At 44.6% G+C, this 16,521-nt stretch overlaps 1 protein-coding gene across 5 annotated transcripts in view; it reads right to left on the bottom strand.

The window, feature by feature from the left end:
• Positions 1-13,724, bottom strand: part of ADAMTS20 (ADAM metallopeptidase with thrombospondin type 1 motif 20) — a 163,132-nt gene extending 149,408 nt beyond the window's left edge. For all 5 annotated transcript variants that reach the window (XM_049102553.1, XM_049102556.1, XM_049102555.1 and 2 more), the window contains exons 1-3: positions 13,509-13,724; positions 12,749-13,110; positions 343-505 (exon numbers count right to left, since the gene is read on the bottom strand). In XM_049102553.1, the coding sequence (XP_048958510.1) occupies positions 343-505; positions 12,749-13,110; positions 13,509-13,599 (616 nt within the window). In that variant the 5' untranslated portion in view covers positions 13,600-13,724. The remainder of the gene's footprint in view (positions 1-342; positions 506-12,748; positions 13,111-13,508) is intronic.
• Between the last annotated feature and the right edge of the window lie 2,797 nt (positions 13,725-16,521).

The following is a 16,521-nucleotide window of genomic DNA, read 5'->3' as shown; positions in this document are numbered from 1 at the left end:
TGAGTGTTTCCTTTACATATAAAGTTGAAAGGGTACAAGACTGAGCAACGAGTTATTGTTCCTTAGCTCATTCAATTAACTAAAACTCTTAAGGAAAAGCACACTAGTGTGACTGATTGCAGCATAAAGTTTATGATTATTTGTTCCAGATCTCAAACTGAATGCTTCTTTGGATCTTAGTTTACAAAATTGCCTACAGACACTAAATTCTAATGGGTCCTTATGGGCCAAGAAAATTTGTTTAAAATATATTTCAATATTCAAGGAAAATATGCCAATTCTAACCGATAAAGATATTTAAGTAGTATAATTGTACCAAAAGAGTTTTACTTCACAATTTACCTGAAACTTCACAAGGCTTGTGAGATTGCAGAAAATAGTTGCTCTTTATTTCCTGTCTGTATATAAGATGTGGTTTGTTATGATCATCTTCATGCTCGCTCCCATCTGCCTTCATTATAGGTTCTAAGAAATATTCACCATCATGTGCTTTAAATGTTCCCATCTGAAAACAAAGAAAAGAATTAACTCGGTCACTAAGGGAAAGCATGCAGTGCCGCAGGTGAAAGGGAGCACCAGAAAGCAGGACATCCAGAATTCTGTTCACTAAATGTCATCCACTGACTAGAACATTTTCTTTCCATGGTTCCCTTCATTCTCATATATTGAGTCATGAAGACTGGATAGCGTTCTCATAGGCAGAGTTGAGATGACTGGCATCCCAGGTGTAAACAGTGGTATAGGTGATGAATTAAAATGGAAAAAAAAAAATCTAGCACATTCTAGTAATAAGAAAGCCTGTTGGGCTTGGTCTATAGCAGGCAGTGAGAGACCAGACTTAAGGTTGTCTGGGGTCAGATTAGAGATCTTAAAAGGTGATGCTAGCAATTTAGAATTTGTAAGCAATGCAGAGCCACTGAAGAGTTTTCACGAAGGTCTACCTTCTAAATTCCAGAATCCACTAACTTGCCTTTCAACATCTCCACTTACATTACTAGTAGCATTTTCAACTTGAACCTGTCCAAAGCCAAACTTGATTTGCAGTCCAAACCTGCCCTTTCTTCAATGGTCCCTATGTCAGTAAATGGTAACAGTATCATTCCAATAATTCAGGCCAAAAGTTTTTAGAGAAATCAAGGATGGGCTCTTGTGTCCACACAAACATCCCACATTCAATTCATCTGCAAATCCTGATGGCTCAACCCTCAAAGCATAACTGAAATCCAACCACTTCTGCCAAATTTTACTACCGAATCCATGATCTAACCTCACGCGTGGTTTCCTCTGTAAACCAACTGCCCTCCAGTCTCTATGGAATAGTCACAGTAATTCCTCAAGTCTAGATCATGTCACTCAAAAAACAAACATGACCAAGTCATTCAGTAAGATCCAAACTCCTTACAATAGTCTACAATGTCCTGATGTCCCCACCCTTTCCCCCACTGTCCCTCCAGGCACACGACCAATTGTGATTTCTCCCACTTCCACCTTGGCTCATTCTACAGCTCTACTCCTGGCACCTCTGCTATTCCTCAAATATGACAAGGAAATGTCTACCTCAGGATCTTTGCTAAAACTTCTGCTTCAAACGCTTCTCTAGCACTTGTTTCAGGTTTCTGCTTGACACTTAACACCCTCTAAGAAATGTCACCCCACCTCCTAGATCCACTCCTTTTATCCAGTTTCAGTTTTCTTCCCTTATCACTACCTCATTTTGTTTGAGGCCCACTACAATATAAGCTCCATAGCAGTAGAACTTTTGCCTATACTCTTCTCTGCATGCCTCTCATGCCTGCCACATACCAGACATCGGAGTATGAGTAACATTAAATTAATGAAAAAGACTAAAAGTCAACTATTTTTAAGAAGACTATAGGGATGAAGTTTAATTTAGCACTTTTGTGTGCTAGAGATGGTGGAAAAAAAAAAACAAACACATTAGCAGTTCTCAGATAAAGGCTATAAAACCCTAAAGAGAGGTAACAGAACCTGATTTATAGTGACAGCAATGGGATGAGTTGGAAGAGAAAGACTACAAGATGCGAATGCCTGAGGAAAGCAAAAAAAAAAAAAAAAAAAAAAAAAAAAATTTAAATAGAGACCACGAGGGAGAATTTATGATAGAGATACTTTTCTGATGAAATAGGATTTACCAAAAGGACTCCAGAAATGTTGAAACTCCAAACAGACCCCATGCAGATCCAATTCAAAGACCACTGACCACCTCTATTTACATAAACTATGGTACAGCCATACAGTGGAATATCCTGTGGTTACAAAGAATAAACATTTCGTGTAGTGTTACAGAAAGACCTCGGATTATTTCTTGGATACTCTTTTTTCTCCTTACTCTTCTAGTGGCCTATGCTCTAGCATCTCTAATACTACCAGTGCCCGTTTTCCAACTACAAATCACTTATTTTCAATATATAAGAAAATTCCAGCTCTCTATGGCTTCCCTGAAAATATAATTTCAGTTATGCTTATAAGTAACAGACTAATTTTGACACCTGAGTAAATGAACCCATAGAAAAATTGCTTTCTGCCTTTTTAAAAAGGCATGCTAAAGAAGGCAAGTGTGATAGTATCTTGGTAAAAGATACCAATAGATTATGAGGTGGCTTATTACATATCTCAATGCATGCATCCACAAAACTACTTTAAATACAAAACTACTTCTCCCAAGCTATACTGAAGATCTACCTTGGAAGTTTTTATCCTTTCTGGATCAAAATCCGACAATAAGGTATTTCTAGCATAATGTTCCAGTCAGACTGCACAGGAGTAAAACCTGAATTCCCACATGAGAAGTGAGAATAGCTCTATCCAGAGTCCATAAGAACCTCCTTTTAAGTTGTGCTAGAACACTGTAGCCTGCTGACAATATGGCCTTTAGAACTCAAAGGCTTTTCTTCAACAAGGACTTTATGTTTTAGAATACTTGAAGAATAATTTGTCCTCAAAGTGACTCTTTTGTATTTATCAATGAAGAACTTATAAATATCATTTTTTTTTTCTATAATCCACCCCACTGCAGAGGACTTTCTGTTCAAATAAAAGTATTAGAGCTTTGCCTAAAATCTCTTAAGAACGGGGTTTTTTTGTTGGTGGTGGTGGTTTTGTGTATGTAGTTTGTGTGTCTGTGTGTGTTTTTTAACTTGGAAAGAAACCTGGTAAGATATTGAAGGACTTAAAACAGGTGGTTCATAGAATTATATTTAGATCATGCCATATTTTTAGCAACCTGCCTATCTGCAGAGGGCCACTGCAATTTGATTCATGAGAAATGCCAATCAAATTCCAAACACTTTCTGTGGAACACTATTAAAAGCAACAAAACTAGTTTTCACTTGGGAAAGGGTTTCCCACTTATTGGAGCAATGATCTTCTATTTGCCAAGCTGTACTGAAAGGCAGTAAGTGATTATACATACAACTGGTTCCAATTTAGTCTCATAGGTCAAAATTTTTATGTTTAAAGTATTTTTTATAATATGTAATTGTTTTTCCAAAATGTTACTTCATATTGTGGCATTTATACATACTTTTTTCCAAATACATGGCAAACACATGTACCGTAGCCACAACCAATAATGTACTCAGATTTCATTAAAGAGTAAAAACAAGTAGAATATATAAACCATTTGGACGCTTTTCCCAAATCGTTTACAGTTATCACATTAGTATTGGCAACTACAGAACATTCAAAATAAGATCCAATTGAGTAAGTCAATTAGAGGCTCTACTGAATTTTAGCAACAAATTACTCTCAACGATTAATAAAATTGGATTTTAATTCCAGGGGTGGATCACAAGTAATTATATATTTCGGTCTTTGTGGTGGTAGTTATTCATAAGTCATAATGAGAATCAGTTTAATGCTATTTACAATAAGAGCCTGAATAGGAGTTCTGTGTTTATACTTACAGAAACTTGGGCAAGTCACTTCATATCTGATCCTCAATTCCACGACTTGGAGAGTAGAACTAAAACTATCTACTTTCTTGAGAAAGGCAATATGTTAAAATGTCAATGATTTTGAAATGGGATGAAAAATTCTCCACTAAAAACACAGATGTTACAGCCACCCTTTTTCCTCTGGACAGAGTGTAATCCTTATGTAATGAAAGATCATGAAGATGAACTCAGATTCGTTGTTACTTTTGGATCCTCCATTAGGCGCAGAAGGTTTTTTTTCTCCCCAACAGTTCATGATAACACCACTGACCAAGCCTAAGAAATAGAGTATTATACATAAGCATGCACTGAATGAATCAGCAACATGAAGAAAATCAGTTGTCTCCAGGCACCTAAAGTAGAAAATTCTAAGGTTTTCAAGAAGGGTCTTTCTTTCCTCTAACAACATTCTTTATTCCCCATTCCACGGACAACTCCAGATCTCCAGTATAAAAGTGAGAGGAAGCTATAGAGAGGAAGTGTATTGCCTATACTTCCCCCGAAAAGAGACCACTCTCACCAATCCTTGCTCATAAGGATCAAGAAAAGGACTCTGGACTCATCCACCTAAGCCTTAGATAACCAAATGAGTCTGATCCAAGTAGTATCCCAGCAACATTAATAACAAGGAATAAATTCCGCAGTATTCCTCTTTCTTCTAGGCACAGAGGTGTTTTTGAAGTTATGGGAATGCACTAAAAGCAGAACGGTCAAGGGGGACTAGGGAGTGGTTCTCAGGAGTCTCCCAACTTCCTGAAATATCTGGAGACCTAAAAACTAAAGTCATAACAATTAAGAATTTGTAAGTTATTCAGAACTGCTTGGAGATGTGTAACGGAAAGATCTTCATGATCTATTGTTGAAATGTTGTAAGCCAAGGTTGCTTGAAAATATGTAATCGGGCAGCCCGGGTGGCTCAGCAGTTTAACGCAGCCTTCAGCCCAGGGCCTGATCCTGGAGACCCGGGATCGAGTCCCATGTCAGGCTCCCTGAATGGAGCCTGCTTCTCCCTCTGCCTCTCTCTCTCTCTCTCATGAATAAATAAAATCTTAAAATCTTAAAAAATATATATATATATGTAACATCTAGAAGGACACATGCCATACACCTGCCAGACCATTGGTCATATTAATAGCATTTTTTTCCTAGTTTTTATGATTTACAATTAACATATTTTATGATTTACAATTAACATATGTACTCTTCAATTATTTAGAGAAATAGTTTTCATTTTCAGGTCTCCCATTCTATTTTTCCCTGAAGTTTACGACATATTGTAGTTTTCTTCTACTTTAGCACAGCTGGACTTCTATTGAGCTCATCAGTGAGGTGAGAATCCAGTATTTTGCTTTTCCTTAGGAGATCTCCTTAGCATTCAGATTGAACATCAATGCCTTTTAGACTGTGGCAACTGTCACAGAAAACTCGAAGCAATTACCAAAACTCAATCTGCCATCAGAAGTCAACTAAGTTTTTGAGGTATTTAAGTTGTCAAAGAACCATGGGCCTAGACTAAAAAAGCCTGGACTGCTTTAGTTGTAACATAATCCATAGACCCTTAATTACTTCAGCATTCCTGAAAAGTGTCCCCACCCCCACCACCTGACAGCATCCTCCTAGCAGCTTAGATATGGCCATGGAAGACGACAGGCAAGATCCTCCCAGAAAGCAGAACCAGGGACCTTGGTAACTGGACTTCCCAGAAAGAAGAATCAAGGAAGGTAATCAAGGAACTCTCTTACCAAAGGAGTAGGCAAACTCTCCACAGCCCCTCTGTAGAAGTCCAACATTGCTATAAATCAGTTACTAACGGGTACCTCTTTCTATAGGAAGTTTAAGGTTAGGGTTGTAGTCATGCTGTATATAGGGTTGGGAATAGAAGACAGTGTCCCTCTGAAGTTGTCTCCTTGTAGACAAGATGACAATGACATGTAGGAAGGAAGAACAAAGGGACACTTGGTGAATGGAAGAAGAGCCTATACTAAAGACTGGTGGTGAGCATCAGTATCTATTCTCTCTTCTTCCTGGTCCTATTACTTGCCCCTCACTTTTCAGCCCTTTGCAGCTCAGTAGAGCCAGGCATCAGCAGAATGCAAACAGAAGTAGTGTGTCACTTTTAGACCAAGATAATCAATAGCCAGTATGCCTTCATGCTATTACTATGGTAATAAGGCATTCATGTAGCTCATGAACATTTGAATATTCCTGTAATGACATACTGTACCACTAGTATATAACAGTGACTAGTACACAAATGACTTCTAAGTATTTGTTGAAAAAAATCTTTCTTCCCCCAAATATTAATATGAATTAAACAGCTTAAGTATATTTCATAGAAACAGGAAGTATGAGCAAAACAAAGCCTCGGGTAACAAGGTACAACATAACCCCATATGAATGGTACTACTTAGAGATCTCAGATTTAACCTATGCACAGTTTGATGTCCAAGTACCTCAACTAAAATCACTAAAATTAATTTTCCTGCATTGCAAGAGTGATATAAAGAACTAGCCTAATTACTTAGCACATTAAAAGTGGCTTTAGCTCATTCATCCACCCATGTATTGAGCATTTCCACGTTCTGTATCGGTTGTCACAATCATCCCCGCACTTAAAACCTATAAATAAGATAGAAGTGCGAACAACCACAATTCAATAAATGGTGTATAAAGAGTCACCCAGTAGTGGAACAAAGGCAGGCCTGTCCGCTCTGTCTAGAGAAAATCAGGGATAAGGAAAGGTTTAAAATTGATCTGAAGGATGAAGAGTTTAGGAGAAAGGACTTTCTAGACAAAGTAAATAGAAATCTAAAGTATTATAAATAATATATAAACCTATTCTGGAACCAAACATGTGTTTCTAGAATTCTCTTCCTTGCCACCTGTTTGTCAATATCTTTCTTGGTTAATGGTCACAGGATCATGCAGTCATTTAAGTAAGTCAAGATTATTTTGATCTCCTTTTAGGGTCCAAAATTCTAGTCTGTTTCCTACAAGGCTGTTCAACTTCAGCACTGACATTCTGATAGTTACTTGTAGAAGAGGCTGTTCTGTGCGTTGGGGGAAGTTTAGCAACATCCTTGTCTTCTAGCCACTAGATGCTAAGAGCATCCGCTTTATGGCCCCTGCCACCCCAATTGTAACCGGTAAAATGGTTTCCAAACATCGAGAATCCCAAGGGACAAAGTGCCCCCAGTTGAGAACCACTAGTCTACAGTACCACACCTTCCATAGGCACCCACTCTTCCCTTCACTGCCACAATCGCTTTACTTCAAGGGGCTCTTTTTCCTGCTCCATGGTAGACTAAGAGTGGTCCTTTCAATGACTTGCTGCCTCCCCTAGACCCTGCACAAAACCACATGAGGGGAGGCCCCTCCTAACACATCAAACCAACCCACCATCCCAGCTCAGGCCTCACTCTTCTCGCAGTGAGTCCAGGCCTCCCCCCCTCTCAACCCACTCCCTTTTCCAGCTGCACAAAGCCAGGAGCTTGACATTCCATATCCACATGGAGTCATCCTGCAAAGTGTAGTTGAGGGTCTTATTTCCACTACAGGTCTCAATGCTCTTACTCCTTCCTCCAAGTTCACACAACACTCCCCACAGTCCTCTCAAGAGCCTAAAACAGACTTCCAGTGTTTGTGTGCCTGGGGTCTGTATATGGTGGCCCTGAGAATGCTGAGCATAATTGGCCAAAGGCCCCAGCTACTGGGGTTTGAAATCCATTGTTGTTTGCAGACCAGCCATCTCACTCAAATGCTACTCCCATTTAGTAATGGAGTGTGACAATACTAAGGGTACACTCATCCTCAGGCAGGAGACTCTTCTCCCAGCCCAATCTGGCTTGGGGAAGGCTTTACTGAACCTTGCTTCGACTCCCAGCAGCCTTGGATTCCTCTACCCAACAGTCCCATCTTCCCGGTTTCAAATTTCACCACTCTATTTTCTGACACAGGCACTTCCCCCTAAAAAAAAAAAAAAAAATGCTTGCATACACAGTCCCACCTTGTCATCTTCTTGAAGAATCTAAACTAATATTAGAATGTTAAGTGGCATAAGAAATTCTCCGTGGTATTGGAGTACTTAATAGAGTATGTGAATAACCAAGAGGTCCTTACGAATTTTTTCCACCAAAAAAAAATATATATATATGAATGCAGAATGGCATATGTCATGATGTGAGGCTATGTTAGTCATGGACAAATAGGAAGTTTAGAAAACTTTCCTTGAATAGACAAAAAACAGTAAAAAGACAGATAAGAAATAACCGTATGGAAAGTGAACAAGAAGTCACTAAAGCAACTCAATAATCAGAGCATTAGTGCCTGACATGCTGCAGAATGGTTATGAGAAACTTCAAAAAAGTACACAGCGCCACTGCAAGTTACTGCAGGAGAACACTGTATAAGCCAGATGCAATGTCTGGTTTTATGACATCTGGAAACGGTTTCTTTCAACCAAAGAGACTGCACTGCTTCAAATCCCACCAAGAAACAGTGAAGTTAACAGTCTAGGCAGTCGGGTTAGTCCCTGAGGGCCTTTGGAAGAAGGGAACCCACTGGGTAATATGAGAAGAGGGCTAGTAGAGACAGAGGTTGCTGCAAGAAGCCTCTGTATAATTTATACATGCCATCCTGACAAGTCTACACCCAAAATTCAGCTCATTAAAATACTGACCTCTACTACTTTGGCAACAGCGCTAACATTATGAGAAGATAGAGAATGGGACCATGAAAACGAAGCTTAAAGTGGAATAGAGGGGTATTAAGGCCTGATAACTATGCATTCTGTGACAGTTTATCAATGGACTAAAAAAGTTTGACTAGCCATTAGGACTTACAGGTAGCTTTAGGACTCGATTTTCATATCTACCATAGATTTTAGAAATGAATAAATCTGTTTAGACATGTTTGAATTATGTTATACTTATGAGAAATTAAACAGAAAAGCAAAAGTTATACACACATGAAATAAGACTGCTGGCAGATCCTTAGCCCCTTCTGGTTCTTGGGCCCAAAATGCTAGTACTAGTCACAGTTCAGTGATTTAGTGAAATATGTAAATACGGAGACTCCAAAAATGGAAAAAAGTGGACCATATAAGTTCACATGTTTAAAGTTAATGCCACACTAGCACGCTACTTAATTCATGTTGGAGTATTTTTTTTAATGGTTGCACAGAAATATTTAAGACTTTTTGGCTTTCATTCCCTTCCTCTAGAATAGAGAGTTCTCAGTAGCCACCAGAGAAAGGTGGGAAGATGGAAGGGGAACTGGTCAAGTAAACGAGATGTGAAGGGGTAACTTCGTTGGATTCCAGGAAGAAAGGATGACAGGAGACGAGATGACAAGATGTACACATGGCAACTTCTCCACCAAGGATTAAGATCCTAGAGAGAGAAGACATATTAGTTTAAGGGAATTGCCAAGTGGTTCAGCATGCTGAGTAGGATTCAGGGAAAGGATCTCTGAAAGAGATCCCCCCCCCCACATGCCCCCACTAAATGGGAAGTGTAGCAGAATTTGGTAAAGGGAAGAACTAAGTCCCCCTTGACTTTCAAATGCCACAGAGTATTTCAGACCCTTAGAGGGCTCTACAAGGCTACCAACAGCAACACTAAGCCACATTACATGGTGAAGGTACAGCAGCAGAAGCAGTGATTGAGAAGGGCTGCACAATGCAGCAGCCAGACAGATTAGGTAAGTGTGGCAGTCAGACCTTGTAGGGACAGGCAGCACCAGTGACATCCAGGAGGGACGTCCAGGAGCCTCAACTGGCCAAAGGAGGCCACAAGTTCTCAGGCCTAGATTTGAGCTGCTGGTGCAAGATGCCAAGATGCCCAGCAACTAAAGGTACAAAAGACACCAGAGACCATTGGAACTGGGGGATCATCTCTCCTCCTTCCTCCCCAACAACGACTTTAGGACAAACAGTATGGCCTCGTATGGGGTCAATTTTCATCAGTCGTCAATGTATGCTTGAATCTAGCAACATAGGGGACAATACACATTAATAGAGAAAAAACAAATCACATTCAATTCAATATACTCAGGAACACACATCCATTTATAATTAAATGCAGGGATCCCTGGGTGGCGCAGCGGTTTGGCGCCTGCCTTTGGCCCAGGGCGCGATCCTGGAGACCCAGGATCGAATTCCACATCGGGCTCCCGGTGCATGGAGCCTGCTTCTCCCTCTGCCTGTGTCTCTGCCTCTCTCTCTCTCTGTGACTATCATAAATAAAAAAATAAAATAAAATAAAAAAATAAAAAATAAAAAATAAATATAATTAAATGCAAACGTAAAGCAAAAAAATAAAGAAACTAGAAAAAAAGAACCCCTCTAAATTTTAAGTCTGGCTCTAACAATCCTTCAGTAAACTTCAATGTTAGTGTTTAACGGACTGGCAGAGGTCAAAGCTAGATCAGAGTCACATACACAAAGTCAAACACCAGTCCGGGAGCAAGAAGGAGCAGGGCCAGAAGATTAGCATTAGTAACTTCATAGGCATTGTAGCGAGGTTGATCTGCAAACAATCCAGCTGGTCCAGGTTGTGGGTACAACAATTTTATCCAAATCTAAAGACTAATCTGAGAGTAAGGAGAATTGCATATAATGACAAATGCACTGTAGAATCTACCAGAAGTTCAGCTATTTGACGACACCACTGTTGTCAAAGAAGTTAATGACTGAGTCAGGGTACAAAGAAGATACACAGCCAAAAATACATAACTAATACCGGTTCTGGTAAAAAGAGCAGAAGTGGGAAAGTCAAAGAACGGTCATTAATCCCAATAATTTAGACTTCGAATTGGTCATGATCACAGCATTACAGACACTTAGAATATTTACAGTAATACAGCGAATACCAGGATCTAGCTCTACCATGACTGGGGTATCCTCAATGCAGCCTTACAAAGAAATTAAAACGCATTAGGTACAAAGTAAGTTTTTTAAATGTTAAGTCTGATAAGGTCAACAAATCTCTCAAAAGCAGGGCGCATACATAAGTCAGACTAATAATGTATAATTTAGACAGCTATATCCAAACTGGCACAGTAACAGGCGAGAAGACTCCAGTCAAGACCTAAAAACATTTCCGTTTCTTGATTTCAAAAAGGGGATATTGAATAATTTGATCTACACCAGCATTATGAATCAACATGAGCAGAAACCTCACTCTTAACAATGCTTCCCATCTGGAATACTTCTCCATGCTGTGAAACACTAAATCAAGAAAACATTAACCATGACAAATTGTGGTAGTAAATCTAGAATTTTCCAGATGAGCTAGCCATTCTGAAAGGCTCTAGAAAATAATATTTTTCTTTCCTCTGATATATAGGTGGCTGTATAAATATTAGTGCCTCTGCCAATCTGGTGTTGCAAGCTTCTTACATTGAACACAGCAGAAAGGAAGGAAATTGTTCGAGGCATTCTACGTAAATACAGCTCAAAGTAGCATGAAAGAGAGCAAGGAGACCTTCCAAATTTACTTAGTGATGACCAACACTCAAACCCAGGAAGACGGCTTACATCAATTAACCTAAGAGGAAGCACTGCATTTGAATTCGAGAATCCAGTAACCAAATTCTTAGTTGTTTCCTCTTGAACAGGTCTTCCATCAGGAGTTAATGAAGCATCTATTTTAACAGATCAAAACCTGGGGTTTCATAAACTTGAATGCGAAAGTGTTAGACCTATTTTTCTGATACTTAACATTTCCTTTAATTAGGATTGTAGGTGACACCACAGACATTGTGACTTTGTTATCAAAAAGATACCTCTGTATCAGAGTTGGTGTCGCTGGTTTATACTCATGATCACCGCCATGGTAAACAGACCCCTCCCCAATAGACCGCTTAGTGCATTAATGAAGTATATTATGAAACCGTAAATTGTAGTCTTTCTAACATTTTGACTACTGTTAACCCTTAAAAGGAAGCCAATTAACATTTTACACATTAAAAGTATGTTGAGAAAAGGTCCTAAGTTTCCTCAGACTGATGTTCATGGCTAAAGGGAAGGGAGGAGGGGGAGATTAGAACCTCTGCCTTCAAGCGAAGGGAACAAAACACAAAGAACCCACTATTTTATTTCATTTCCTTTCTTTGGAGTTTTCCTTCACCAAAATTTCCATTTTTCACTCCTGTCACTCTAAGGATCGCTTCTCACTTGCTGGTACCAGGTCTTTGTAGATACTGTCAAACCGTAGTACATTTTGAGCAGGGGCAGGTGCAGCCTCTATGGCTAGACCCGTGCTATCAAGAAAGCCACCTTCTCTTGAGACTTTGCATTTGACGGATATTCGTTTCCTCCTAAACTCAAGGAGCAGATTTAATTCAGGGGAGTCCACCTAATTCAGGGGACCCTGCCTCCCTAAGGGCTCCAAAAAAGTTGGTGTGTCAGTGAAGTCCATTTGCCCTCCTGCTGGAAAAGATCTTCCACGTGCGGCACAGGCCCCAAAGAACCACCCCCTGACTCACACGCTCAAGAGCTGACACTTCCAGAAGTCTCGCTGGCTTTGCACACGGGGGGAAGGGGTCAGTTTTGCCAGCAGGTAGACTACGGAGCCTCCAAAACCCTGTCCCCGTGCAAGAGACAGCGGCCTTGGGCTTGGGCCCTCTGCGCGTTGCTCCCTCTGATGACCCCCTCTGACCTCCGGGGTCACCCAGCCATCAACCTGGAAAATGTTGGCCAACGGTGACGGTGACGGTGACGGTGACGGCTCCCCGAACACAGCCCCCAACCGGATGCCAGGGGACCCGCCAAGCGCCCCGAGGGCACTCACCAGGCCTCCGCAGAGGCTGAAGACCGCCGTGTGCTCCCGGCGAGCGTTGACCTGGCCGCGGTAGAAGCAGTGGCGCAGGTCCGGGGGCGCCCCGCCGTGCCCCTCCGCCCCGCGCGCGGGGGCGCCCAGGTGCACCTCGGTGTAGCCGGCGGCCAGGAAGGCCGCGTCCGCGCTCAGGTTCAGCTGGAAGAGCTGCCCGTAGGCGCTGATCCGGTAGTGCGTCCTGGCCGGCGGCGGCCCCGGCGCCTCGGAGCTGCGCTTCCTCCGGCTGAAGTGGTGGCTCTGCGGGAACACCTCGCCAAACTCGTTGACCCGCGCGGGGGTCACCACTTCGTAGGAGACCAGCGTCCTCACCAGGGCTTCTGCAAGCGCACAAATAAGGCACTGAGCCCCCCCCCCCCCCATCACCGCCGACCGCCCCGGGTCCCGGCGCCCCCGGGGTCACGCCGAAGGCACACCAGCCGGCGAGAGCGCGCGCACGCACACGCGCACACACACACGTGCTCCGCTTTCCCACACCCCCGGCCGCCCGGCCGCCCCGACCTCCGCGGGCGCGGCCCCTGACACTCGCGGCCCCAGCCCTGCAGGGAGCGCGCGCCTCTGCGCCCCCGCGCGCCCCCACCAAGCGGCCCCTGCGCCAGCGAGTCCTCGAAGCCCGCTCAGCCTCACCCCCGCGGGGTGCTCGGGGCCGGCAGATCCGGGGGTCCCCGCGAGCCCCCCTGCAGGGCCGGGGAGCAGGGGCGCCCCGCGGCGACCTCACCTTGCCTGGGGTGCAAGTGAATTTCCCAAGACCTGGCGATGAAGAGCGAGAGCTGATAGAGCAGCCCCGTCAGCCACTTGGCCACCCGCATGGTCGCGCCGGGGCCGGGGGGGCCACCCCGAGCCGCCCGCCGCGCAGCCCGGCTTCCCCGCGCTCCGCAGCTCTCCGCGGCCGCCGCCGCGCTGCACGCCGACCCCGCGGCGCCGCCTCAGCAGCCTCCGGAGCAGCAGTCCCGGCCCCGGGCCGGCCCGTGAAGCCACGCCGCCAGCCTCCGCGCCCCGAGCCGCTGCCGCATCGCACTGCAGCCCCCCGACCCCGGCCCCGGCCCCGGCCCTGCGTCGGCGGCCCCGCTCCGCGCCCCGCGCCCGCGCCGCCCTCGGACGCCTTCCCGGGGCCCGAGCGACGCGGGCAGGCGAGCCGCCCCGGCAGGCTCGGGGCCAATATAGCCCCCGCGGGCCGGGCGAGCGCCGGGAGAGCCCGCCTCCGGGGCCGCGCGCGGCCAATCAGCGGCGGGCGCGGCCGGGCTCGTGCTCCCGCGCGGGGCCCGCCCCCGCCCCCGCCCCCCGCCCCGCCCCGCCCCGCCCCGCCCCCCGCCGCCCCTCGAGCGCCGTCCGTGCGGCGGGTGCGCGCAGCCCCGCACCTGGAGCGCCCGGGGCCGCGCACGCCGCGGGGTCGGGGCCCGGCCGGGGGGGGGGGGGGCGGCGGAGGCGCCGGGTCCCCACGCCCCAAAGTATTGCGAAGCGTCCGCTGGAGGGTCTGTGCCCCTTACGGGTCGCGGTGATCCGAGGCTTCTCAGCGCCGCGGGACAAGCTGCAGCGCGACGTGCTGCGGCCGAGGGGTGCCCCGGGGCAGCTCAGTGGCCAGGTCCCGGCGGCGAGGGCCCCTCTGTGTTCCCGGAGCCGCGGGAGCTCAAGAGCGCTCGAGGTGCAGAGGGGAACGCGGGCTTGCGGGCGGCCAGCGTCTCCGGGGCTCATCTGCCGGCTGCAGGATCTCAGGCTCCACAGTTCTGTACTTGTGGGGGTTTTCCCCCGTTTACTATTCATTTTTGTGCTTAATTTTGTTTAAAGCCCCCCCCCCCCCGCCCCGCCTCCAGGGACGCCTGAGTGGCTCAGTCGGTTAAGTGGCTGCCTTAGGCTCAGGTCATGACCTCAGGGCTCCTAGGATGGAGCCCTGCATCCTGCATCCTGCATCCTGCTCAGCAGGGAGCCTGCTTCTCCCTCTCTGTTCCTCTCCCTGTCTTGTGCGCGCGCTCTCTCCCTCAAATAAATAAAAATAAAATATTTTTTAAAGGGGTCCCCAAATTACTGAAACATCAAGCCCCATGGCTCAGGTCATGACCTCAGGCTCCAGGGATGGAGCCCTGCATCTTGCATCCTGCTCAACAGGGAGCCTGCTTCTCCCTCTCTGTTCCTCTCCTGTCTTGTGCTCTCTCTCTCTCTCTCTCTCTCTCAAATAAATAAAAATAAAATATTTTTTAAAGGGGCCCCCAAATTACTGAAACATCAAGCTCCACAAAACTTGTGTCGGCCCCTGCCATTGTATCTCTGGGTCATTTTATGAGCCCTTCTCAGGTAGTTTCACAGTATTAATACATCCTTTCTTTATGATATCCAAACGACCCCAGGCATCTACAATTAGCTTCATCATCCTCAACAACTATTGTAGCTCTGGATCCAGTTGTCACCTGATGTCTGTTAAATTCTACAAACCTCAATAGCCACAGAAAGCAATGATTATTTCGGAACGACTTTCTCACTTCTCAAATGCACCTGTTTGATTTGCAGGCTCCATAGTACTTCTCTCTGTCACCTGTATGAAAATAAAAGCGGAGTAAGGGGTCAGATGGTCTTGAAATCCAACCAAGGGAGAGAAAAAATGTGAAGGTAAAGGTAGAGGAATAAATGAGTAAATCTTCACAAACACAAAGGAAGACACTCTCAATTTAGTTCCTGGCAAGCCTTCCTCCCCTGAACTCTCAACAATAAAAATTCTGTTCACTTTGAATTGACCTCTCATGGCATGCCTCCTCACTTTCATATCCTACGCTTGGTCCATCTGGTGTTCACCACGGATGTGAACAAATCTTGTTTGAGGAAGGAGATTAATTTTGCTTTTACCAAGGAAACGACCCACCTCGGTGATGGCAATTCTTCCACAATTAGTCCCCCTTCTTTTGTACCCCTTCCTCACAAGTGTTGTTTCATCCATCACAGAATTACAGACATCTATTTTTTTTTCCCCTAAAGTAAGCATCCTGTCACTCTAAACAAAACAAAAACAGACTTTTCCCACACCTGTCTCTATAGTGGTTACCTTCAGTAGGTTGTAATTTAGAGTCATTTAATTACTTTGCAGCTCTAAATGTATCTTTACATCAAGAGCCATGCCTTCTCTCATAGAAACAACAGAAAATAGGACTGCACCTATGTAATTGGCTATCTGCTTAATGAAGGCAAAATAAATATTTCCTTTCCATTACTGAAGGTGCGCCACTCTAAGTGGGTTTTGCAATGGAATATTTGATTTTCAGTCTGTTCTGATTTTTTGGAAATGCTATTTCTAAAATAGAACTGTTTTACCTTTTATTAGAGAAGTGGGGAAGGGGGCAGTCCCTGTGACCCAGCGGTTTAGCACCACCCTCAACCCAGGGCGTGATCCTGGAGACCCAGGATCGAGACCCACATCGTCCTCCTTGCATGGAGCCTGCTTCTCCCTCTCCCTGTCCCTGCCTCTCTCTCTCTCTGTCTCTCATGAATAAATAAATAAAATCTTTTTTAAAAAGAGAGAAATGGGAAGCTGTATGGGATGTGTATTCCATGTTATTATAATCTTTATTATGTTCAGTAAAGAGCATTATTTCCCTCATTTTATAGAAGATAAATGTTACTTTTCACACAGCATCTAAGTAACGAAGCTAGGTGTCCACAAATCCTTTCTGGCTTCAATGCCTTCTCATTACATTAGGCTTAACTATTATGATATTCATATTGTCTGTCTCTCTTCCTTTCTCCTT

This window comes from Canis lupus, chromosome 27 (genome assembly GCF_003254725.2).
Source record: "Canis lupus dingo isolate Sandy chromosome 27, ASM325472v2, whole genome shotgun sequence".
Taxonomy (NCBI): domain Eukaryota; kingdom Metazoa; phylum Chordata; class Mammalia; order Carnivora; family Canidae; genus Canis; species Canis lupus.
This window is presented reverse-complemented; position numbering and strand designations above follow the sequence as displayed.